At 38.2% G+C, this 27,095-nt stretch overlaps 1 protein-coding gene across 8 annotated transcripts in view; it reads right to left on the bottom strand.

Moving 5' to 3' along the window:
- Positions 1-27,095, bottom strand: part of PDS5B (PDS5 cohesin associated factor B) — a 185,508-nt gene that overhangs the window by 111,098 nt on the left and 47,315 nt on the right. For all 8 annotated transcript variants that reach the window (XM_086329422.1, XM_086329419.1, XM_086329418.1 and 5 more), the window contains exons 2-3: positions 4,522-4,648; positions 1,584-1,787 (exon numbers count right to left, since the gene is read on the bottom strand). In XM_086329422.1, the coding sequence (XP_086185548.1) occupies positions 1,584-1,787; positions 4,522-4,629 (312 nt within the window). In that variant the 5' untranslated portion in view covers positions 4,630-4,648. The remainder of the gene's footprint in view (positions 1-1,583; positions 1,788-4,521; positions 4,649-27,095) is intronic.

The following is a 27,095-nucleotide window of genomic DNA, read 5'->3' on the forward strand; positions in this document are numbered from 1 at the left end:
GTCATTATAATTATTAATACTTGTTTTTCCCTACAATTTATCTATCTATCTCCATCTCTTGCTTTTGACTTTTTATTACACATCCCTTTATACCCGCGTACAATAGGTTCAGCATCACTTTGAGTCAAATTTGTATGGAGATGATGTCTTTGGAAAATTTGGAAAAGGCTAAAATTATAAAAGCTAATTTTAGAAAGGAAGCATGCTCATCTGTCAAAAAAAAGACAGAGAAAAAAATTCCCTTATAAGTAAAATGATAAACCTTATTTAAAAGGGAAGAAACAGAATATGCAGATTACTAAGTAGCTTTCCAAAAAAAATACTATCAAAAGTACATTCTTCAAAAATGGTTACTAAATACAACTACTCCTTAAATCAATTAAGTACCTCAAATTAGAGGTTCACAATTCATCTGGGTACACAACTGCACCGACCAGCTCACATTATCTACTTTAAGTCTCCGAGCATTCTCAAATCTTATAATTCACTTTACTTTTAAATGACAAATATTGTTCCCTATCTCCCCAATTGTGAGATATATAAGACAAACATGCCCACAGCAGTTTGGGCATTCCTTACCGGAATCCTGGCTCAAGGGATCAAATGAGCAGGTTTCTCATTTCAGTTTTTAAAATGCAAGTCCCTGACTATAGAACCAAGTCCGGGCTGTTTTTCACCAAGGTAAACCCAGTTCCCAACAGGTAACTAACATAAACACTTGTTAAATATAATAAATCTAAATTGTCTTTTTTAAATTCATACTCAGTAATCTTCCCGTGGGACTCATTTTCTAACCCACGGTTTCCGCAGTTATCTTTTATTACTGCTGGTCTTTCTAATGTTCTTCTAACCTGCCTTACTCAATATTTTTTTGCACAGTTATACTTATTTTCATTCTTTTTATCCACTGGATTTACCAGGTTATTCCCTTTCTTTTTCCATCTTTTAAGAATCATTTCATTGACATGCCTTTACTTAAAACTACCATAATAAAGTATTAGGTATGTTTTCTACCTTTCATTAAAAATTTGCCCATTGTATTTTCTTCAGAACAATGCACATCACATCTTCCATTATATGAATTAGGATTCATATAAATTCACATTTACAGTAGATACTGTCTTTTCAATAATGAACATGGTCTTCACATGAATTTTTAAAAAGGAAAAGGAAGTGTACCCCAAGTGATAGCACTAATGATGACATAATTTTAAAAGTATAGGAAATTCCCTGGCAATCCAGTGGTTAAGACTTGGCACTTTCACTACCATGGCCAAGATTCAATCCCTGGTCAGGGGACTAAGATCCCACAAGCAACACAGAGTGGCCAAAAAAAAAAAGTATACAATACACTTTACTAATCAACTTCTTATTGTGAAGATCAGAACTTGTTTTATAAAATTAAGTACTAATGGGGAGGAGGAAATTCTACAGAAAATAAAGAAAACAAAAATAGTTTAGCAAAAGACTGCTGCAATTAATGTCAAAGACCCCAAACAAATAATCTAAATACTTTAATACCCGTTTCAGTTAGAAAGATAAAGTATCAGTCAATCTTGGCAGTTCTCTGAATCAGTACTTGCCTTTAATTTATCAGGGGATGTATAAGGAGCTTCAGGAGCATAAATTCGGAAAATATCAGCAAGGCAGCAGGCTACCAGTAAGCGAACATCTTTATCAGGATGCTTGAGGAAAAAGTCTGAAGCAAGATGTAAAGCTAGGTTTAAATAAAGCTCCTTTTCTTCTTCAGAGTCCTGGTCCATATCCATGAAAGTTTTCACAACCATCTATATAAAGATAAAATGAAATCAAATAATGACATCCTCTATGTAAACATATATTCACCTGAAAATAAAAACCATATTAATTACAAAGGTTAACTTTCAATAAATACACTTTGTTTCCTCTAAAAGTATCTATCTGTAGCATCCAATGAAGTACTTCCTGTGCTACAGTAAAAGAGAACATGAGGTGGACAGTTCATTAGTAAGACTCAATAGCATGTGTAACAAGTGGGACAGAAACAACAATCATGAAGAATTACATAGTTGAACTCTGTGAAGGGCTTTCTCTAATTTCAATATTAGCAGCCTGCACTATTTCTACTTCACATGAGACTTAACAAAATTGCCGAACTTGTCAGGGACAACGCAAAGGTGACCATCTGGCATCCACTAGGTGGTGCTACAAATACCAATGAACAAGTAGGACTGGACTGGGCCACTGAGACACATGGCACATGGATCTCCACTCAGCTGCAGAGTGAACACTTGTGGGTAATGAAATGCCCAATGTCATACTGAGTTCTCACAGCAGCTGTGGCTAACAGTGTTCCTCACAGGACAGACCCTCAGTTCTACAACACCGGAATCCAGGACCAGGCATACACTAATCCTTCCAGTCTGGCACTACATTAATTTAAGGGTACACTGTCCAGGGCTACTCTCCTAACCTCTTAATTTTATTACTTTTAAGATATATGCTTTGACGGACTTAGGTGTATTATGGAGGGAGGAAGGGAAAGCTACATGCAAGGAACTCGTTCTTTCCTTGGAATCTCTTCACAAGAGTGAGAGAGAAAGTATACTTTGAATAAAATATTACAGGAAACTCTAGGAATTATAAAAACAATGACATCTTACATATTAACAAGATTTTCTAAAACTTAACAGACGGAAGTGTAAATTAGAAAAAAAAAGCAAACTAAGCAGATTATTGCTGGGCATAAATGTCTACAAAATAAGGAAAGGATACTACAAGCACTGTATGTGAACACAGTGGCAATCATTCCACCAAAATAAGCAAGGGTTAGATAACAGGAATTTCTCAATACTGTGTACAACTCAAATGGTGCTACAAACTCTTGAATACTTCATGCTATGCTATGCTAGGTTGCTTCAGTCATGTTGACTCTGTGTGACCCCATAGACGGCAGCCCACCAGGCTCTGCCATCCCTGGGATTCTCCAAGAAAGAACACTGGAGTGGGTTGCCATTTCCTTCTCCAATGTGTGAAAGTGAAAAGTGAAAGTGAAGTTTCTTAGTCGTGTCCGACTCTTAGCAACCCCATGGACTGCAGCCTACCAGGCTCCTCTATCCATGGGATTTTCCAGGCAAGAGTACTGGAGTGGGATGCCACTGCCAAAGTCCTTAAATTAAAAAAGATGTCTGAGAAAATAACATCCATAAAAGACACTAAATGCTAAAAGCTTATAAGTGGAATCTATCTCTGTGTTTACCATTCATTTCTTAGCAGACAATAAGGATGATATCATTGCTGAAATATAAACAAATGTGAGGAAATAAACATACTTTTTCTCTAAAAATTTAATAGGTCAAGAAAATGTAGATACTCAGAAATGAAAAATACCATATACAGTTTGCAGCTTAACCATTTCTAATAAAATATACACAAACTCCCAACTAGATAAAAGATCCACATATTGGTAAACTTAATCTGCTCAAAGATGCCTTTTGCTTTGAATAATAAACACCTTATATCTGTCATTCCAGTATTGTATGCATAGGCTACAATACTAAGATTTTATGTGAAATTTATAATAATACAAGGGGTTTTTTTCTTCTAATAAAAATAATCATGCAGCAATAAAGTAGTATTGTAAGGCTCCTGGGCCTTCAGTGATTAATTATGGCAAACTTTCTACACTGGAAATATACATAAATATTAATAACCGGCAATATGTCTAGGTGGATACAACACTGAAGGGAAAAAAAATGCTTAAAAATAAAGAACATCTGAACTAATCAGTTTAATAATCTCCTTGGCCACTCTGCTCTTCTAACCATTTTAATCATGAAGACCATCAATGATGGTGAAAGATGAAATATTATTCAAGCAAACATGAAGAGTTTAACCATACAGTGACTGCCTCATGAATGGAAGTTCGCCATCCATCTTGACTCACTGCTGCACATCAGAAACCGAGAGCTAAAAGTAAAACTCTTTAATTTCATTTCAAAATACAAGAAAGTAAAATGTAGACTTAATACTCAGTAGAAAGAATTAAATCTTTTAAATTTAATTTTTAATAATTAAAAATCAAATTAAAATGGTTGTTTTTATAAAATAAATGAGATATCGGAGAAAGGAGACAACTTTCGACAGATAATAAGGAGTATAAGCATACTGGGGATTTGTCTTTTATACCCAAGTAGAGCCTGTTGGGCTACCGTCTATGGGGTGGCACAGAGTCAGACACGACTGAAGCGACTCAGCAGGAGAGGAGGCCCTAAAAATCCTAAGCTTCACCTTTCCAACTATGCTCCAATTAACAATAGCTAAGGAAACTCTACAATTCTTTACCTATTCCACTTTCTTAGCTCCTAATTACAGCTAACTAGTTTTGGCCATGAAATATGCCAAGCTGCCTTACAGCCCTTTATGATTTACCAAGGCGCTTTACCAAGCTGCCTTACAGCCCTATATGATTTCTGCAGGTGCTCTCCCCAACTCCACTTATCCTAAACGGATGCCCAAAGGACATAACCTAATTCTACTCACCTTTAACCGTCTCACCATCTCTTCTTTAGATATTTTATCTGAGATTTCCTTGACACCAGGAGGATAGGTAATTTTTCCATCATTGGTCCTTGTCTTTGAATGAGCCATGATGGAAATATTTTTACCCCTAAAACAAGAAAACTATTAGATGCAAACCAAAAAAAAAAGCATTAACAATATTCATAATAAACATGAAAAAAATTATAACTATTTCCTAATTTATAGTAATTCATTTATTTAATTAATGAAAATCATTTTATTGAACATTTCTCCAAATTTTAAAATTTTATTTTTACTTTCATTTCCATTAGTGACAAGCTAAGTTATTTGAACTAATCCTTCAATTACAAAAAAAATATGATTTTATTTAATTATATACTTACCTACATATATAAAATAGTATATAATATTTATAATATATACTACAAAATTATACATATATATAAAATACACAGCATTTTTTTTTACAGTATTACAAATTACTTGGGCCAAAATCTAAGAGAATTCAGGAATCCAGAGAAGTAAATGGAACATTATATCTACTTACACCCTGAGCCCATCTGCCAACCCTGACAAATCTAGAGTTCAGTTTCCATGATCTTACAGGCAAAGGAGGACAGACTCCTGTCAAGATAGAACATCAAACAAGAGACCCTTCCTGACATTAATGTAGAATACTACCCCAACCCCCCAAAGATAATGCTTTCCAAGAGTTCGCTGCATTCCAAAGCACGGATTTTTATGCTACAGGAATAAACCAACTTATTTCTCATTAGCAAAAATGTGTTGACTGTAATGGTTCCTATTTTGATTAATAAAGATGTGTTTGAGCCTAGCTGTGTGATTTAAAATTCACAGTCCAAAACCACAGTTACTCTTTCACCAACCTAACAATTTTATCCAGCTAACTAGCATAACCATGATACTAACACCCAATGAGAAAAAGAGAAAGGGAAAAGAACCACCAACAGGTCTTTTCTGTTTACAAAGTTTTTAAATAAAATACTAGGAAAAAAAAAAATACTTAGAAACCAAATGTAGCTGCAGATAAAAAACTGGGTTTAATCCCAGAAATCCAAGGTCGAATTCACCATATTAACAGAATAAAAAAGAAAAATCATGTGATAATCTCAAAAAATTAAGAGACAATGTTTGAAGAAAATTCAACATCAATTTACAACTATAAAAGAAAATAAGGAAAAAAGTTCAACAAACTAAGAATTATATGAAAGATTTCTGAATCTGAGAAAGGTAAGATGCTACACCCTACAGCATAAATCATGCTTATTGATGCTCTTCTGAAAATGTTTTACCTATTTTCAGGACAAAAAAATACCTGCTGTCATCACTTGTTTAACCCTGTAATAGAGATGCTGCTGAAAACTCAAGATGAAAACTTATAAAAAATGCAGTGACAGATTAATTATACATCAGCATGAGCAATCTTATTGGACTAATAAAAATATTCTAAAATTGGACTATGGTGAGTTTCACATCTCAGGATATTTACTAAAAATTACTCAACTACACACTTGAAATAGGTCAATCCTATTAATTTTATGATCTATAAATTACATCTCAATAAAGTTGTTTAAATTTTTTACATTCTGAGACTTTCATATCTATATGGAAAAAGATGACACTGTACCCATACATCACACCATACACAAAAGGAATTTCAGGTCGATTAATGAAATAAATATTGAGGCAATTGGAAAGGATTTTAAAATATAACGTAGGAAAACAACTTCACAACCTCAGGTTAGGAAAAGCCAAGAATCAAACCTACAGCTGTTTGTGTTCCTTCAACCAAAGAAGATATTCAGTGAATGCCTAGGATAAACCATTCTACAGGAAGGTAAATATAAATGTGATAGGATTCCCAGTTTTCCATAGAACCTGGAATATAAGAAAGTCTCTCTACCTTGCCTCAACAGAAGCAAAAGCTGTTCATCTTCCTTAACAACAGACACATGATTATGACCACACACTACAGCTTAATAATGTAGACATGGTTCCATCTGTACAATCAAAACTTTATCAAGAACCTATTATTTGCATGCCATTCTAGAGTGGCTATAGGGCCACATGAGTTAAGATAGGTCTCAAAATTGACAAAGGAAACAGACATTACCCCTAAATGATTAAATCACAATAAATCCTAAAGTTATCAACAGAAATAACAAACAACGAGCCTGGAAAAATAGAAGATTGAAAGAAATCGAAAGTAGATGGGGGTGAAGTGTTAACAACATACAGAACAAAAGGACAGAGAAAAGAATCTGAATAAATCCCAGAGAACAAAGTTCAGAATTTGTTACTGGTCTAAAGCCATGACTAAAGGAAAAAGTGGAAGGAAGTAAAAGGGAGCAAAGAAGGAAAGGTAGAGCAACAAAGCAGCAGGGCTCTCAGTTTGCACTTCAGCTTCATAAGCAATGGTTTTGTGAGCAGAGGTTTGAAATACTTCTGTGAGTATACACATGGGCTGTTTCCTCAAAGTAAAGATAAATTCACTGGTCCCTCTCTATAAACAAACTCCATGTACCTTGAATTTTCAAGATTATGTTTAAACTTCTCCCAACCTCCTTAGGCTGAGCTTGGCTCTTCCTCCTACAGCTTGGAAAACTGTGAACATATCATAATAAGCATTTAATCACATCGCATTTAATAAATTCATTTGTCTGTTTCCCCTACTTGACTATAAGCTCCTTAAAACAAGGATTTGTTGTTCAGTCACTAAGTCATGTCTGACTCCTTGGGACCCCGTGAACTGCAGCACGCCAGGCTTCCCTGTCCTTCACTATCTCCAGGAGTTTGCTCAAAGTCACATCCATTGAGTCAGTGATGCCATCCAACCATCTCATCCTCTGTCACTCCCTTCTCCTCCTGCCCTCAATCTTTCCCAGCATAAGGGTCTTTTCCAATGAGTCAGCTCTTTGCATCAGGTGGCCAAAATATTGGGGCTTCAGTATCAGTCCTTCCAATCAATATTCAGGGTTGATATCCTTTAGAACAAGGATAGTATGTATCATTTTAGGCATCCTTAGAACACAGTAGGTGCTCAAGAAATACTTGCTGAATCAATGACCAGAACTATTTTAAGAGCTGGTGGCTCCAATAGGAAGTACAGACTAGGCAGAGCAGAAATCAAAACAGTAAGAACAGGAAACTGCTATAAAATTCCAATAAGAACTAACAAGGAACAGACTGCAGGGAATGACTAAGAATAAGAAAACTGATGCAAAGACTATGAATGCTTACTTGAGAGAAGTAGAAGATGATTACAAGATTCAAGAAAGTCAACCATTTAAATATCTACTGAGAACTTACTTGGTGTGACAGCAGTTCTCTAGGCACTAAGGATACAATGGTAAGCAGAACACATAAAATAATTGCCCTCATCATAAGAGAGATAGGGAAAAACCAGTGAGAAGTCAAGTTTTTGGAAAAATTAAGTTTGGAGTACAAGGCAACTAGAGATGTTAAGCTGAAGTTCTAGAGAAAAGTCAATGAAAGAAAATACTTTAGCACCACATATAGCTTACGCTTTGGGGGCTTACAGAATCAATAAAGAAAATGTGTAGGGTGAGCTGAAATACAGAGAATAAACTCTAAGAAATATCTGTACTGATGTGGCTGGGTTGGGGGTGATCAGGAAAGAAAACAGAAGAGGGTCAGAAAAGAGAGAAAAATATTGCTTTTTAACTAGGAAAAAAAAATGTTTGAAGATAGAGAGATGGTATATAGTGTTAGTGACTTTGGAAATACACACCACTCTTTCAAGATAACCCCAGGCTCTTGGACTTGGTAAAGTGATCTCTTTATGTACTTCCCAGACAACAACAGGAATAAACACCAAATAATAATGTAAGAGAAAAAAGGTGGAAAGGAGAAAGAGAGAAGAAGGAGAGCAATGCAGAAGATGAAAGGAAGATTACAGTAAAGAAACAGGCTATTCAACTGTTACGGGAAGTCAAAGGGGAAAGATACATTGACACACAGCTGTTCCTCTGAAATAGTGTCAAAGAAATTATTTGACATTCATTTTGTGTTGAATTTCAATAGTATACATTATGATAGAGCAAATGAACTACAAATAAGAAAGTAGTAACTTAAATTATTTATATACAAACAGGCCTGTGTCAGAGTCCATTTACACACTGTATATAAATGTACTAGAGAGTACATACGTATATGGACTTCCCAAGTGGCTCAGCAGTAAAGAATCTGCCTGCCAGTGCAGGAGATCCAGGTTTGATCTCTGCCTGGGAAGATCCCCTGGAGGAGGGCATGGCAACCCACTCCAGTATTCTTGCCTGAAAAATCCCATGGACAGAGGAGCCTGGCGGGCTACACAGTCCATTGGGCTGCAAAGAGTTGGGCACAACTGAGGGACTTAAACACCTCACACATATATGTATATATTAATTTCAAATACCATTATGTACCTATCATTATAAAACCTACAGTTTTGTATACAGAATGAACAATGAAAAGCAAACTATTCTAATACTAAAGAGTTTACACAACTACTGAGTAAGTTTCATACAGTCAGCAAAAACAAGACCAGGAGCTGACTGTGGCTCAGATCATGAACTCCTTATTGCCGAATTCAGACTTAAATTGAAGAAAGTAGGGAAAACCACTAGACCATACAGGTATGACCTAAATCAAATCCCTTATGATTATACACTGGAAGTGAGAAATAGATTTAAGGGCCTAGATCTGATAGAGTGCCTGATGAACTATGGAATGAGGTTCATGACACTGTACAGGAGACAGGGATCAAGACCATCCCCATGGAAAAGAAATGCAAAAAAGCAAAATGGTTGTCTGGGGAGGCCTTAAAAATAGCTGTGAAAAAAAGAGAAGCGAAAAGCAAAGGAGAAAAGGAAAGATAGAAGCATCTGAATGCGGACTTCCGAAGAATAGCAAGAAGAGATAAGAAAGCCTTCTCCAGCGATCAATGCAAAGAAATAGAGGAAAACAACAGAATGGGAAAGACTAGAGATCTCTTCAAGAAAATTACAGATACCAAGAGAACATTTCGTGCAAAGATGGGCTCGATAAAGGACAGAAATGCTATGGACCTAACAGAAGCAGGAGATATAAAGAAGAGATGGCAAGAATACACAGAAGAACTGTACAAAAAAGATCTTCACGACCCAGATAATCACAATGGTGTGATCACTGACCTAGAGCCAGACATCCTGGAATGTGAAGTCAACTGGGCCTTAGAAAGCATCACTACGAACAAAGCTAGTGGAGGTGATGGAATTCCAGTTGAGCTATTTCAAATCCTGAAAGATGATGCTGTGAAAGTGCTGCACTGAATATGCCAGCAAATTTGGAAAACTCAGCAGTGGCCACAGGACTGGAAAAGGTCAGTTTTCATTCCAATCCCAAAGAAAGGCAATGCCAAAGAATGCTCAAACTACCGCACAACTGCACTCATCTCACACGCTAGTAAAGTAATGCTCAAAATTCTCCAAGCCAGGCTTCAGCAATATGTGAACCGTGAACTTCCTGATGTTCAAGCTGGTTTTAGAAAAGGCAGAGGAACCAGAGACCAAATTGCCAACGTCCACTGGATCATCAAAAAAGCAAGAGAGTTCTAGAAAAACATCTATTTCTGCTTTATTCACTATGCCAAAGCCTTTGACTGTGTGGATCACAATAAACTGTGGAAAATTCTGAAAGAGATGGGAATACCAGACCACCTGATCTGCCTCTTGAGAAATATGTATGCAGGTCAGGAAGCAACAGTTAGAACTGGACATGGAACAACAGACTGGTTCCAAATAGGAAAAGGAGTACGTCAAGGCTGTATATTGTCACCCTGTTTATTTAACTTATATGCAGAGTACATCATGAGAAATGCTGGGCTGGAAGAAGCACAAGCTGGAATCAAGATTGCTGGGAGAAATATCAATAACCTCAGATATGCAGATGACACCACCCTTATGGCAGAAAGTGAAGAGGAACTCAAAAGCCTCTTGATGAAGGTGAAAGTGGAGAGTGAAAAAGTTGGCTTAAAGCTCAACATTCAGAAAACGAAGATCATGGCATCCAGTCCCATCACTTCATGGGAAATAGATGGGGAAACAGTGGAAACAGTGTCAGACTTTATTTTTTTGGGCTCCAAAATCACTGCAGATGGTGACTGCAGCCATGAAATTAAAAGACACTTACTCCTTGGAAGGAAAGTTATGACCAACCTAGATAGCATATTCAAAAGCAGAGACATTACTTTGCCAACAAAGGTTCGTCTAGTCAAGGCTATGGTTTTTCCTGTGGTCATGTATGGATGTGAGAGTTGGACTGTGAAGAAGGCTGAGCGCCGAAGAATTGATGCCTTTGAACTGTGGTGTTGGAGAAGACTCTTGAGAGTCCCTTGGACTGCAAGGAGATCCAACCAGTCCATTCTGAAGGAGATCAGCCCTGGGATTTCTTTGGAAGGAATCATGCTAAAGCTGAAACTCCAGTACTTCGGCCACCTCATGCGAAGAGTTGACTCATTGGAAAAGACTCTGATGCTGGGAGGGATTGGGGGCAGGAGGAGAAGGGGACGCCAGAGGATAAGATGGTTGGATGGCATCACTGACTCGATGGACGTGAGTCTGGGTGAACTCCGGGAGTTGGTGATGGACAGGGAGGCCTGGCGTGCTGCGATTCATGGGGTCGCAAAGAGTTGGACACGACTGAGCGACTGAACTGAACTGGAGTAAGTTCTAAGAAAGTGGTCATTAATTAAAAGAAACATATTGGTAATTTAAAAAATCATACTAACAATCCTAGAAAGGGAAAAAAAAAAATCAATGAAATCATCATTCTACCCTAGATGTAAATAAATGTTCACAAGATGCAATAAAGACTGCAGTAAAAATATCAAGGTCCTTTCAATGAATGGGAAAAAAGAACACAGCATTCACTGGATTAAACCACAAGGGTGAGAACAATATCAACAGTCATTGGTAAACTGATCTGGGAAGAAATAACAACAGGTATCTGTCATTTTCATAATAATTTTTCTTAAACACCCAGTATGTAGCAACAAGTTTATCAGAGTCACAGAAATCAAATCTAGTCACTACTAGAATCTCTACTTGCCCATGTTTATTATTACAACTTGCTTTTCCTTCTGGGACTTTACTCCAGGTTTAAGGTGGAGTTGGAAAAAAAGATTTTGTGAAGTCTGACAGCTGTAAAAGGTAGGCTTCCTACAACTGGTACCTCTTATAACCAGCAGATGGTGCCCTCCATAAATATCAATACAACCCTTCCAGTACACTGACAGAGAGAGTAAGAAGGGTTTCTTCTTGGCCAGAGATAACTGAAAAAATAATAAGAGCGTGTTCTAAAAGAAAAGAGATAAAATAAATTACATTTTTCTCCTTTAAGTATATAACCTTAAGGCTACATTACACATTTTCCAACTACTAAAACAAAAAGTTTTTTTTCCATATAAATGCTACCACTAACCCAACCATTCAGACTGAATCATCTTTATTAATTCAAATTAAGTATATTTAATAGTTATTCCTCTATGTTTTGGTACTACAAAGTAATATTAAATGCTTCAGGAAGTCATTTTAGAAAGCAGACCCATTTTGTTCATATTTTTGGTAATGTTTATTTATAAATGATTAAACACACGGTCACTCTCCTGCCTACATTCTTTTCAAGGACCATCACGGAAGCAGAATTAAAAGCCTGAGAACATCTCAACTAGCACCACTTTCTAACTAATAAAGTGTTCTGACAAATCCCTTTAAAGTAGTATTTTATTTTAATAATGATAATATCTCTCATTTATTAAATGATTGGTATTACAGTCCATTGGGTCACAAGAGTTGGACACAACTAAGCGACTAAACAACAACAACAAAATTTCCTAGTCAGTGGTCAGCTCAATGTCCCATTCACTGAGGGATATTATGTAGTTTCTCTGTTCACATCAAACCTCAAGCACACATTCTTATTAAAACTCCCACTCTCAGTAGACAGCCTCTACTTCCCTGAGAAAACAGAAGCTCTGTCACACAGAAACTTTCCCAGTCTCCCATTACTAAATCTGTTGTGACTGGCCATAAATTTTGTTCGGGTTTTTCCATACAATCTTACAGAAAACCAGAATGAACTACTGGCCAACCCAATACTACAAGTGTACCAAGTCCCTCCTTCCCTTGTGTTAAGGGAAATATGTAACCCTCTTCACGTCAAAAACGAATCCCTCCACAAGTGCACAGAAGCCCATCTTCTACAGGTTTCTTAGAGACTTTCACTTCATCCGTTCTCTCTTCTTGCTCAGCATCTGTATCCTCTGTGTCTACTAGATCCCTTCCCTCAGTGTTCAGCATAAGCACTCTGTTCTTGTGCGGAGAGAAATTTGGGCAAGAAGGGAAAGGAAAGAAAGTACAACATGCCTGTTTACTTTCTACATGCCTCTAGCTACTGTCTTCTCTCTCAAACCACCTTCAGAGCCAAGCTTTCCAAGAAGTAATCTGTACTTCCTCAGTTCCCATTTTCTTATCATACTAACCCAATCCTGTTTCCAGCATCCTCCAACACCAGCAATACTGCTTTTGCCATAATCACTGAGGCTGACTTCAAAAATTACAACAGATTTTTCTCTTCCCTCTATCTACAGCCTTGCAATGTGATTTTGTGGCTCCTCTCATCAAGAAGAGTTTTTCCAGCACTTGAATTTGAGACGGTCTTATGACTTTGGTCACTGGGACACTGGCAAGCTTAAAAAGTGCTTGTGTTTTGGAATTTATTGACTTGCATTCTTGAAACTCTTCCTAAGAAGAGCACACGCATGGAAGTTATCCCACTGTAAACTGAGACATATACAGAGAGAGATCTCAGTTATACCAAGCATGACCATCATGAAGGAAGCCAGTCCCAGACAAACTTTTGGGTGATCACAGACACATACTTGTAGATGTATGAGCAAGCCCAGGTCAATCAGCTAAGGCTGACCCAGATCAGAAGAACTACCCAGTTAAGCCAAACTCAAGCTGCCAACCTGGAGAACTGCAAGAAATGTTGGGTGTTTAAAGCCATTAAGTTTTGGGGTGATTTGTTATGCAGTAATAGCTAACTAAAAGTCATCACTGCCCTCCACGTTGCCAAATAAAACACTTTTCCAATCCTAATTTTATTGCTCTGAGCAGTATGACACAGTGGAGAGCAGACTCCTTTCTGAAACATTCCTTTCCTTTGATTTCTACTACATTTTACCTTTTCCTGGTTTTTCTCCTATTACTAGTAACTGTCTCCTTTGTTTCCTTTTCTTCTATCCAACCTCTAAATACTAATTCACCAAGGCTTAATTCTATTTCCTCTGTTCACTTCTTGGTCTACATGTTTTTCTCCCAAGGCTTCTGCCCCAAGCTTTCTTAAAGCCACTTCAAAATACCCCACCAAGAGGTCTCTTCTGAACTCCAATCCACACATACCACCGCCAACCTAACATTTCTATTTAGGTATTCTCAAAGGTATTCTCTTCCCCACCCCGGGAAGAGAACCTGGGTCTCCAGTATTGCAGGCAGATTTTTTACCAACTGAGCCATGAGGAAAGCCCTATTCTCAAAGGGATCTTGAATCTAAAAAAACTCAAAACCAAACAACAAACCAATTTCTTCCTCTTCCATTAAGCACTCTTCAATCTTCTCTCTGCATAGGGAGTCCTGGTGCATCCAGTGTTGCTCCCAGAAAACTGGGCCTAACCTTTGACTATTCTCTTTCAACACTTAAACGCAACTATCAAGTCCTGTAAATGCCATGTACAAAACAAAATGGAATTCAGCTTCATTTGTCCATTACTTCACTATAACCTAATCTTAGTCACCTCCAATTCATCCTTCACACAGCAGCCAGATGATCTTAATATGCCAATCTCTTCATATCTATTGCCTTAAACAGGTTCCCACTGACTTAGAAATAAGTTCAACATATAATAATCTGACCATTTTATCACTACACTTCTATGTCATAAGGCATCAAACCAAGATCCTTCTAAGTGTCTGCTCTTCTTTCTGCTTCCTCTTCTCTGTCTCAGAGACACTTTACCAAATTTGCCCAAGCTCAGTTAAATCTCTACTACATGCTCTCACAGCACCCTTGCACGTTTCCCTCAAAAATGTAACCATAACTGTAAATATTTATCCTCCAATGTCTGTTTACCCTTCTAAAGTATAAAATGTAACAGAACAAGTATCCTATGTTGTTCACTGGTGCATATCTAATGCTAACATGAAGGATAAAAAGAGCTCAACAAATATTCTGTCTTTATTCCAAATACTAGTAATAATATGATGAATCCTATATTATGCCCACTTTAAAAGTGAGGAAACTGAAGATCAGAGATCAACCATGCTGAAGTTATTCAGCAACTAAACTGAGAATAATCAATATGTGATTTTCAATACTTATTCCCTTAACCTAATTAACTTCCAATCTTTGGAGCACACTGAATCCCCTAACACTCATGACCACAGTTCAAGAGCATCAATTCTTCAGCACTCAGCTTTCTTTATAGTCCAACTCTCACATCCATACATGACTACTAGAAAAACCATAGCTTTGACTAGACAGACCTTTGTCAGCAAAGTAACATCTCTGCTTTTTAATATGCTATCTAGGTTAGCCATAGCTTTTCTTCCAAGGAGCAAGTGTCTTTTAAATTCATGGCTGCAGTTACCATCTGAAGTGACTGTGGAGCCCAAGAAAATAAAGTCTCTCACTGTTTCCATTGTTCCCCCATCTATTTGCCATGAAGTGATGGGACAAGATGCCATGATCTTAGTTTTCTGAATGTTGAGTTTTAAGCCAACATTTTCACTCTCCTCTTTCACTTTCATCAAGAGGCTCTTTAGTTCTTCTTCACTTTCGGCCAGAAGGGTAGTGTCATCTGCACGTGTGAGGTTACTGATTTTTCTCTGGCAATCTTGATTCCAGCTTGTGCTTCATCCAGCCCGGTATTTCACATGATGTACCCTGCATATAAGTTAAATCAACAGGGTGACAATATACAGCCTTGATGTACTCCTTTCTGAATTTGGAACCAGTCCATCATTTCATGTCTGGTTGTAACAGTTGCTTCTCGACCTGCATACAGATTCCTCAGGAGGTACATAAGGTGGTCTGGTATTCCCATGTCTTTCAGAATTTTCCACAGTTTGTAGTGATTCACACAGTCAAAGGCTGGTTGTACTCAATAAAGCAGATGTTTTTCTGGAACTCTTGCTTTTTCTATGATCCAGTGGGTGTTGGCAATTTGATCTCTGGTTCCCCTGCCTTTTCTAAATCCAGCTTGAACATCTGGAAGTTCTCGGTTCACATATTGCTGAAGCCTGACTTGGAGAATTTCAAGCATTATTTTACTAGCATGTGAGATGAGTGCAATAGTGCAGTAGTTTGAACATTCTTTGCACTGCCTTTCTTTTTTTATTTTTTTTTTATTTTTATTTTTTTTTGCACTGCCTTTCTTAGGGATTGGAATGAAAACAGACCTTTCTCAGTCCTGTGGCCACTACTGAGTTTTCCAAATATGCTGGCATATTGAGTGCAGCACTTCAACAGCATCATCTTTTAGGATATGAAATAGCTCAACTGGAATTCCATCGCCTGCACTAACTTCCACCAAGCACCACTAGCAGTGGTGCTTCCTGAGGTCCCTTGACTTTGCATTCCAGGATGTCTGGCTCTAGGTGAGTGATCACACCACCCTAAATATCTGGGTCATTAAGATCTTTTTTGTATACTTCTTCTGTGTATTCTTGCCACCACTTAATATCTTCTGCTTCTACTGCTGCTGCTGCTGCTAAGTCGCTTCAGTCGTGTCCAACTCTGTGCAACCCCATAGATGGCAGCCCACCAGGCTCTGCCGTCCCTGGGATTCTCCAGGCAAGAACACTGGAGTGGGTTGCCATTTCCTTCTCCAACACATGAAAGTGAAAAGTGAAAGTGAAGTCGCTCAGCTGTGCCCGACTCCTAGCGACCCCATGGACTGCAACCTACCAGGCTCCTCCGCCCATGGGATTTGCCAGGCAAGAGTACTGGAGTGGGGTGCCATTGCCTTCTCCATCTGCTTCTACTAGGTCCATACTATTTCTGACCTTTATTGTGCCCATCTTTGCATGAAATGTTCCCTTGGTATTTCTGATTTTCTTGAAGAGATTTCTATCTATGTCTTTTCCATTCTATTGTTTTCTTCTATTTATTTGCATTGATCACTGAGGAAGGCTTTCTTATCAATCCTTGCTATTCTTTGCAACTCTGCATTCAGATAGATATATCTTTCCTTTTCTCCTTTGCCTTTAGCTTCTCTTCTTTTCTCAGCTATTTGTAAGACCTCCTCAGACAGCCATTTTGCCTTTTTGCATTTCTTTTCCTTGGGGACGGTCTTGATCACTGCCTCCTGCACAATGTCACGAACCTCCATACGTTCTGACAGAATGTGGTCCACTGGAGAAGAGAATGGCAAACCACTCAGTATTCTTGCCTTGAGAACCCCATGAACAGTATGAAAAGGCAAAAAGATAGGACACTGAAAGATGAACTCCCCAGGTTGGAAGGTGCCCAATATGCTACTAGAGAAGAGTGGAGAAATAACTCCAGAAAGAATGAAGAGACGGAACCAAAGTGAAAACAATGCCCAGTTGTGGATGTGACTGGTGATGGAAGTGAAGTCCGATGCTGTAAAGAACAATATTGCACAGGAACCTGGAATGTTAGGTCCATGAATCAAGGTAAATTGGAAGTAGTCAAACAGGAGATGGCAAGAGTGAACACTGACATTTTAGGAATCAGTGAACTAAAATGGACCATCATGGGTGAATTTAATTCAGATGACCATTATATCTACTACTGTGGGCAAGAATCCCTTAGAAGAAATGGAGTGACTATCACAGTCAACAAGAGTCTGAAATGCAGTACTTGGGTGCAGTCTCAAAAATGACAGCATGATCTCTGTTCGTTTCCAAGGCAAACCATTCAATATCACAGTAATCCAAGTCTATGCCTCAATCACTAATGCCGAAGACACTAAACTTGAAAGGTTCTGTGATGACCTAACAAGACTTTCTAGAACTAACACCAAAAAAAGATGTCCTTTTCATTATAGGGGACTGGAATGCAAAAGTAGTAAGTCAACAGATACCTGGAATAACAGGCAAGTTTGGCCCTGGAGTACAAAATGAAGCAGGGCAAAGGCTAATAGAGTTTTGCCAAGAGAACACACTGGTCATAGCAAACACCCTCTTCCAACAACACAAGAGATGACTCTACACATGGATATCACCAGATGGTCAACACCAAAATCAGACTGATTATATTATTTGTAGCCAAAGATGGAGAAACTCTATACAGTCAGCAAAAATAAGACTGGGAGCTGACTGTGGCTCAGATCATGAACTCCTTATTGCCAAATTCAGATTTAAGTTGAAGAAAGTAGGGAAAACCACTGGACCATTCAGGTATGACCTAAATCAAATCCCTTATGATTATACAGTGGGAGTGACAAATAGATCCAAGGGATTAGATGTGATAGAGTAGTTGGCTAGGGGTGAGAAATAAGTGACGACAAAGGGACACGAGTGATGTTTGGAGGGCAATGACTAAAAATCATTAGCTTGTACACAAAATCAATGTTTTAAAGGAAAGACAAATGAAGGAACAATCCATTCTATCAGAAACAGCAGGGAAAGCGGTCAGCCACATTGGAATTTAAGCCGTGGCAGACAACAAGGTGGCTAAGGGAGGACTCCGGGCAGAGAAAACACGGAGCAATGAGCAGAAGCACAAAGACACGCTGAGTGTGAGAAAAGACAAGTCCAGGCATCTGTGACAAGATATGTGTGTTTCCAAAAATAAAATATGAATCAGTGGAACAGGATAAGCCCACACACCTATGGTCAATTAATCTATGATAAAGGAGGCAAGACCACACAATGTTGTAAAGACAGTCTCTTCAACAAATGGTGCTGGGAAAACTGGACAGCCACAGGTTAAAAAAAAATGAAAGTAGATCATTTCTTAACCCTGTACATAAAAATAAGCTCAAAATGTATTAAAGACCTAAATGTGAGACCAGACACTGTAAAACTCCTAAAGGAAAACATTGGCAGAACACTCTCTAACATGGGCTCCCCTGATAGCTCAGTTGGTAAAGAATCCGCCTGCAATGCAGGAGACCCCAGTTTGATTCCTGGGTCAGGAAGATCCACTGGAAAAGGGATAGGCTACCCACTCCAGATTTATGTTATTTCTCTAACATAAATCACAGCAATGTCTTTTTCAATAAGTCTTCCAGAATAATGGAAATAAAAGCAAAAATAAACAAATGGGACATACTTAAACTCACAAGTTTTTGCACAGGAAAGGCAACAATAAGCAAAATGAAGACAACCCACAGACTAGGAGAAAATATTTGCAAATGATGTGACCATGAAGGATCAGTCCCAGAAATTTACAACCAGCTTATGACACTTGATAGCATCAAAACAAACAACCCATTCAAAAAGTGGGCAGAAGACCTGAACAGACATTTCTCCAAAGAGGACATACAGATGGCCAACAGGCAGGCACATGAAAAGATGTTCAACATCACTATATTAGAGAAATGCAAATCAAAACCACAATGAGCTATCACCTCACATCAATCAAAATGGCCTTCATTAAAAAATTCACAAACAACAAATGCTGGAGAGGGTGCGGAGAGAAGAGAACCCTTCTGCACTGTTGGTGGGAATGTAAACTGGTACGGTCACTATGGAGAACAGTAAGGAGGGGTTCTTTAAAAAACTAAAAATAGAGCTACATATGATGCTGCACGGAGAAGGCAATGGTACCCCACTCCAATACTCTTGCCTGGAAAATCCCATGGATGGAGGAGCCTGGTAGGCTGCAGTCCATGGGGTCGCTAAGAGTCGGACATGACTGAGCGACTTCACTTTCACTTTTCACTTTCATGCGTTGGAGAGGAAAATGGCAACCCACTCCAGTGTTCTTGCCTGGAGAATCCCAGGGATGGGGGAGCCTGGTGCGCTGCAATCTATGGGGTCGCACAGAGTCGGACACGACTGAAGTGACTTAGCAGCAGCAGCATGATGCTGCAATCCCACTCCTGGGCATATACCCAGAGAAAAACATGATCTGAAAGGATGCACGTACCCCAATTTCACTGAAGCGCTGTTTACAACAGCCAAGACATGGAAGCAACCTAAATGTCCACTGACAGACGAATGTATAAAGATGTAGTACATATATTCAATGGAATATTACTCGGCCATTTACAAAAGGGAAATAATGCCATTTGCAGCAACATGGATGTAGAGTGTCATACTGAGTGAAGTAAGACAGAAATATCATATGACATCCCTTATATGTGGAAGCTAAAAAGAAATGATCCAAATGAACTTACAAAACAGAGACTCACAGACTTAGAAAACAAACTTTAGAGTTGTCAAGGGGAAGGGATAGTGAGAGACTTTGGGAAGGTCATGCTCACTGCTATATTTAAAATGGGTAGCCAACAAAGACCTATTGTACAGCACATGGAACTCTGTTTATGTGCCAGCCTAAATGGGAGGGGCATCTGGGGGAGAATGGATACATGTATACGTAGAGATAAGTCCCTTTGCTGTTCAGCAAAAACTGCCACAACACTGTTGATCGGCTATACCCCAATACAAAATAAAAAGTTTAAAGTTACCAAAAAAAAAAAAATTTAAAAAGTGTTTCCAGAAGAATCTCACATTCTGCAAAATTAACACTTAAAAATAACCGTTCTAACAGAACATGAGCAAAACAACCACAATCGTAATAAAAGACAAGCACAGTGAGTATCCACTGGCAATTGTTACCAGCATCATAATCAAATTTCTCAGCCTTAAATCTCAGAGTTCAGGTTTCCCTTTCAAATGCAGGCTCCTGAAGGCACTTACTTCTAACAGGAAACACTGTGGCAGAATTAAAAATGTAATCCAGTGACAGTCTTCAATTTTTTGTTAAAAGTAGAGAAAACAGCCTCACAGATATTTTGCCTATATTCGCAGCTGTACCAGAGGCTTAACAGAAATGATCAGAGATTCTTGATACTACTAATAAATCTTCTGCTTATAATAAACAGGCAATTTCTCATCTGATTTTGAGCTTTCTCCCTTTTGCACTGCATCTACAGATCACTCACAGAACATATTTTCCTTCAGAGCACAATAAATCTAAACAATCTTTTTGTCTCACATCTAGATCTAATATGACTTCAAACATTAATACATGGTATTATATTTTAAGATTTTTTTTTAATTTCACTGAGATATAATTAACATATAACATTATATTAGTTTCAGGATTGCAATATAATGATTCAACATATAGACACATTACAAAATGATCACAATAAACCTAGTTAATATCCATCACCATACAAACTTTTTCTTGTGAAGAAAACTTCTAAGACCTACTCTCTACTTTTCAAACTTACAGTAAGATGTTAACTTCAGCCACCATGCTGTGCACCCCGTGACTTATTTTTTAAGGAAGACTGTGCCTTTTGCTCTCCCATCCATTTCATCCACGTTCCCCTTCCCAGCTCTGGCAACTATAAATCTGTTTCTTGAATCTATCAGTGTAAGTTCTGACTTGATTTCAGATTCCATTAACAGATATAAGTGAGTTTACACAATATGTCTTCCTCTGACTTATCCATCCATGTTGCTGCAATGTGAGAATTTCCCTTTTAACAGCTGGATAATATTTCAGTGTCTGTGCATGTGTCTCACATTTTCTTTAGTCATTCATCCATCAGTGGACACGATGCTTCCGTATCTTGTCTATTGTAAATAATGCTGCAAGGGATGTGGGAGTGCATGTATCTTTTCAAGGCAGTGTTTTCATTTTCTTGGGATAAATATCTAGAAGTAGAAATACTGATCATAGGTCAGTTCAATTTTTAATTTTCTGAGGAACCTCCAAACTGGCTGCACCAATATATATTCCCATCAGTAGTGTGTAAGAGGTGCTTTTTTTCCACATCTTCACCAACATTTCTTGTCTTTCTGATAATAGTCATTCTAACAAGTGTGATCTGATCTCACTGTGATTTTGATTTGCACTGAGGATTTTCAGCTCTTATCTTCAATGTTAAAATAATATCTTTGGAAGAAAGACTGCCCTTGAATGCTTCCAAACATTGATGTGCTAGAAAACAGACATTTATGACCAATGATACTTCCACATTACACTTAAATTATTCCTCCACTTACCACAGAGCTAATTATGCTACAGAAACATGTGGGACAGCAGAGCAGGGTTAACAGTAATTTATCTGGATGTGCATGTGTGTATGTGCCTACGTGCACATACAGGTGAGGAAGATTATAAAAGAAATTGAGACCAGTTAATTTCAGGCTTTCCTATATCCCTGATAAGGAGTGTGGTCTTCATCACATAAGGTGGTTATCGTTTTTCTTTGTTCTCTAAAGAACACAAAGAGCAATCACATTTGTATTTTAGAATTCCCAAAGACAAGAGACACACCACCTGGAACACAAGAAGACTACTGGAATATATGAGAGGTTCATAGACATAGCAGGAAGAGAACGAAACATCCAAAGAAAGAATATAATAGAAAATAAGAGAGAAGTATGATTTAATGGAAGAAAATAATTAAGACAACAGCAAGCAAGCTTTACCCCAGAAGAGAATAGAAATTATCCTGACCCTTTCTCAGACCAAGACAGGGATGGTCATTTATCTCCATGGCATCCCTGTGACTTCCCCTAAAGCTCTCCACACCTAGAGAACTCAGAATGAAAACAAAATCTGTTTACAAAGAGTTGCTGTGTTCAGTAAGGTGCTCAGTGTAAGAAAAATCAACAATGTCAACTCAGAGAGACCTAAACTTTCAATTCAAAACTCAATATATCCTGCATAAAGCTACATCTACATCTCTTTAAGACTACAATAAAATGGGCATAAGTGTATCATTCATACTGATATTTAAGGGACATACCACAACATTTGCAGAATAAAGTATAATTATTAATTCTACTTAAAGTGTCAATCACTCAGTAGTGTCCGACTCTTTCGTGACCCCATGGTCTGTCGCCTGCCTAACTCCTCTGTCTGTGAGATTTCCTAGGCAAGAATACTTGAGTGGGTTGCCATGCCCTTCTCCAGGGGATGTTCCTGACCTAGAGATCAAACCTGGGTCTCCCGCATTGCAGGCAGATTTTTTACCAACCTAGCCATCAGGGAAGCCCCTACACATCATTAAAACTAATAGTATATTCACAATGACAATCAATAAATCTGCTTCAAAAGTTATGTACTTATTGTATTCTAAACTTTTCAGAGAGTAAATTTTATGTTCTGCTCTTACCATGATGAAGTTTAAAAAAAAAAGTTAAAAACCTTGTAGATGAACCATAATGAATAAACTGGGCAATGCTGGGAGAAACTGGAAGATAATTGTGGATGTAAAGGGCACCAAAATGTTTAATAAACTGCTCAATAAATTTCTCCTAATGGGAAAACATAAAAAACTATCATAGTATATCAAGTATTTGAAAATATTCCTGACGACATTAATTTTGAAGATATGTACAAGTTTTTGAATCTAGTCTCATTATTAGTTTTCTGAGTGATTAGTTGAATTATGTCTAATAATTCCAAATTATTTATTTGCCCCTTTAGAATATTTTGCAACTGCATCATCCTAACTGGGAAGCTGCTTCTTACTTCATAGGAGAATTTAAAAGATTTTTCTATGGTTAATAGACATAATTGCCAATCATCTACCATATATTCTTCCTGACTAAAATCAACTCAACTTTTTTCTGTCAGTGATGTCCAAACAAAGATGCTGCATTTTGTTTTGTGCTTCTTTTATTTTTCTAAAACAGCTTTACTGAGATATAATTCACATACCATTCAATTCACTCTCCATTTAAACACATTTTGTTTTTTCATTCATCTGTTGATGGACATTTGGGTTTGTTTCCACTGGTAGCTACTGTGAATAATACTGCTATGAATATCCAAGTACAAATATCTCTTGAAGACCCTGGTTTCAATTCTTTATGGTATATACTTAAGATTTTATGGATTCTTTCCAATCCACAGATTCTAGAGAAATGTGTGTTCATGTCCTTTCCCCAATTTTTAAATTGCTTGTTCTTTTATTGTGGAGCTCCAAGAGGCCTTTAAACATTCTGGATATCAGACATCCCGAAAATCTGGAAGTTCGTATCAGATACAATTTGCAAGTTTTTTCCTCCCATTATGTAGGCTGTCTTTCACTTTCTTGATAATGTCCTTTGAGTCACAAAAGTTTCTAAGTTTTATGTAGTGAAACCATTCATTTTTTTCTTTTATTGCTCATGCTGCTGTTATCATATCTAAAAATCTAATATCAAACCTCCAAAGTCATGAAATGTTACTCCTGTATTTTCCTCTAAGCATTTATGGTTTTAGTTGTTTAGGTCATTGATCCACTCTGAGTTGATTTTTATGTACTGTTTGAGATGGAATCCAACTTCATTCTTTTCCATGTAGAAATCCACCTAGCTGCTTCACTATCCTCTGTTGAAGACTACCCTTTTTTTATTTGATGATTTTTTTTTTAATTGAAGTATAATTGACTTAAAAGGCTATGTTAGTTGCAGGTGTACAGAAAGTGATTCAGATATACATACTTATGTGTATGTTCTAAGTTGCTTCAGTTGTGTTCAACTCTTTGCAATCCTAAGGACTGTAGCAGGAATTAAGACTCCTCTGTCCATGGGATTCTCCAGGTAAGAAAGAGTACTGGAATGCATTGCCATGACTTCCTCCAGGTGATCTTACTGACCCAGAACCGTCTCTTATGGCTCCTGAATTGGCAGGCAGGTTCTTTACCAGCAGCACCACCTGGGAATCTCATGTATATGATTACACACACATATATATTTTTTCAGATTCTTTCCCATTATAGACAATTACAACATACCAAATACAGTTCCCTGTGCTATACTGCAGGTTCCTATTGCTTATGTGATACATAGTATATTTATATTTATAAATTCTAGGATCCTAATTTATCCCCTCTCCCTTGTTGTTTCCCCTTTGTTGTTCAGTTTCTCAGCTGTGTATGACTCTTTGTGACCCCATGAACTACAGCATGCCAGGCTTCCCTGTTTTTCACTATCTCTTGGAGTTTGCTCAAATTCATGTCCACTGAGTTGGTGATACTATCCAATCATCGAGTCCCCTGCTGCCCCATCCTCCCCTAGCCCTCAATCTCTCCCAGCATTAGGGTCTTTTCTAATGCGTCAGCTCTTTGCATCAGGCGGCCAAAGTACTGGAGCTTCAACTTCAGCATCAGTTCTTCCAGTGAATATTTAGGGTTGATTTCCTTTAGAATTGACTAGTTCGATCTTCTTACAGTCCAAGGGACTGTCAAGAGTCTTATCCAACATCACAATTCAAAAGCATCAATTCTTCAGCATTCAGCCTTCTTTATGGTCCAACTCTCACATGAATCAGATCAGATCAGATCACTCGCTCAGTCGTGTCCGACTCTTTGCGACCCCATGAATCGCAGCACTCCAGGCCTCCCTGTCCATCACCAACTCCCGGAGTTCACCCAGACTCACGTCCATCGAGTCAGTGATGCCATCCAGCCATCTCATCTTCTGGCATCCCCTTCTCCTCCTGCCACCAATCCCTCCCAGCATCAGAGTCTTTTCCAATGAGTCAACTCTTCGCATGAGGTGGCCAAAGTACTGGAGTTTCAGCTTTAGCATCATTCTTTCCAAAGAAATCCCAGGGCGGATCTCCTTCAGAATGGACTGGTTGGATCTCCTTGCAGTCCAAGGGACTCTCAAGAGTCTTCTCCAACACCACAGTTCAAAGGCATCAATTCTTCGGCGCTAAGCCTTCTTCACAGTCCAACTCTCACATCCATACATGACCACAGGAAAAACCATAGCCTTGACTAGACGAACCTTTGTTGGCAAAGTAATGTCTCTGCTTTTGAAGATGCTATCTAGGTTGGTCATAACCTTCCTTCCAAGGAGTAAGCGTCTTTTAATTTCATGGCTGCAATCACCATCTGCAGTGATTTTGGAGCCTAGAAAAATAAAGTCTGACACTGTTTCCCCATCTATTTCCCATGAAGTGATGGGACCGGATGCCATGATCTTCGTTTTCTGAATGTTGAGCTTTAAGCCAACTTTTTCACTCTCCACTTTCACTTTCATCAAGAGGCTTTGTAGTTCCTCTTCACTTTCTGCCATAAGGGTGGTGTCATCTGCATATCTGAGGTTATTGATATTTCTCCCGGCAATCTTGATTCCAGTTCATGTTTCTTCCAGTCCAGCATTTCTCATGATGTACTCTGCATATAAGTTAAATAAACAGGGTGACAATATACAGCCTCGACGTACTCCTTTTCCTATTTGGAACCAGTCTGTTGTTCCATGTCCAGTTCTAACTGTTGCTTCCTGACCTGTATACAAATTTCTCAAGAGGCAGATCAGGTGGTCTGGGATTCCCATCTCTTTCAGAATTTTCCACAGTTTATTGTGATCCACACAGTCAAAGGCTTTGGCATAGTCAATAAAGCAGAAATAGATGTTTTTCTGGAACTCTCTTGCTTTTTCCATGATCCAGCGGATGTTGGCAATTTGATCTCTGGTTCCTCTGCCTTTTCTAAAACCAGCTTGAACATCAGGAAGTTCACGGTTCACGTATTGCTGAAGCCTGGCTTGGAGAATTTTGAGCATTACTTTACTAGCGTGTGAGATGAGTGCAGTTGTGCGGTAGTTTGAGCATCTTTGGCATTGCGTTTCTTTGGGATTGGAATGAAAACGGACCTTTTCCAGTCCTGTGGCCACTGCTGAGTTTTCCAAATTTGCTGGCATATTCAGTGCAGCACTTTCATAGCATCATCTTTCAGGATTTGAAATAGCTCAACTGGAATTCCATCACCTCCACTAGCTTTGTTCGTAGTGATGCTTTCTAAGGCCCAGTTGACTTCACATTCCAGGATGTCTGGCTCTAGGTCAGTGATCACACCATCGTGATTATCTGGGTCGTGAAGATCTTTTTTGTACAGTTCTTCTGTGTATTCTTGCCATCTCTTCTTAATATCTTCTGCTTCTGTTAGGTCTATACCATTTCTGTTGTTTATCGAGCTCATTTTTGCACGGAATGTTCCCTTGGTATCTCTGAATTTCTTGAAGAGATCCCTAGTCTTTCCCATTCTGTTGTTTTCCTCTATTTCTTTGCACTGATCGTGAAGAAGGCTTTATCTCTTCTTGCTATTCTTTGGAACTCTGTATTCAGATGTTTATATCTTTCCTTTTCTCCTTTGCTTTTCGCTTCTCACATCCATATATTACTGGAAAAACCACAGCTTTGACTACATGGACCTATGTCAGCAAAAGATGTCTCTGCTTTTTAATATACTGTCCAGGTTTGTTATAGCTTTTCTTCCAAGAAGCAAGCATCTTTTAATTCCATGGCTGCAGTAAACATCCGCAGTGATTTGGGAGTCCAAGAATATAAAATTTGTCACTGTT

Source organism: Bos grunniens, chromosome 12 (genome assembly GCF_055505025.1).
Source record: "Bos grunniens cultivar Pamir isolate PY7600 chromosome 12, Bosgru_T2T1.0, whole genome shotgun sequence".
NCBI classification, from domain to species: domain Eukaryota; kingdom Metazoa; phylum Chordata; class Mammalia; order Artiodactyla; family Bovidae; genus Bos; species Bos grunniens.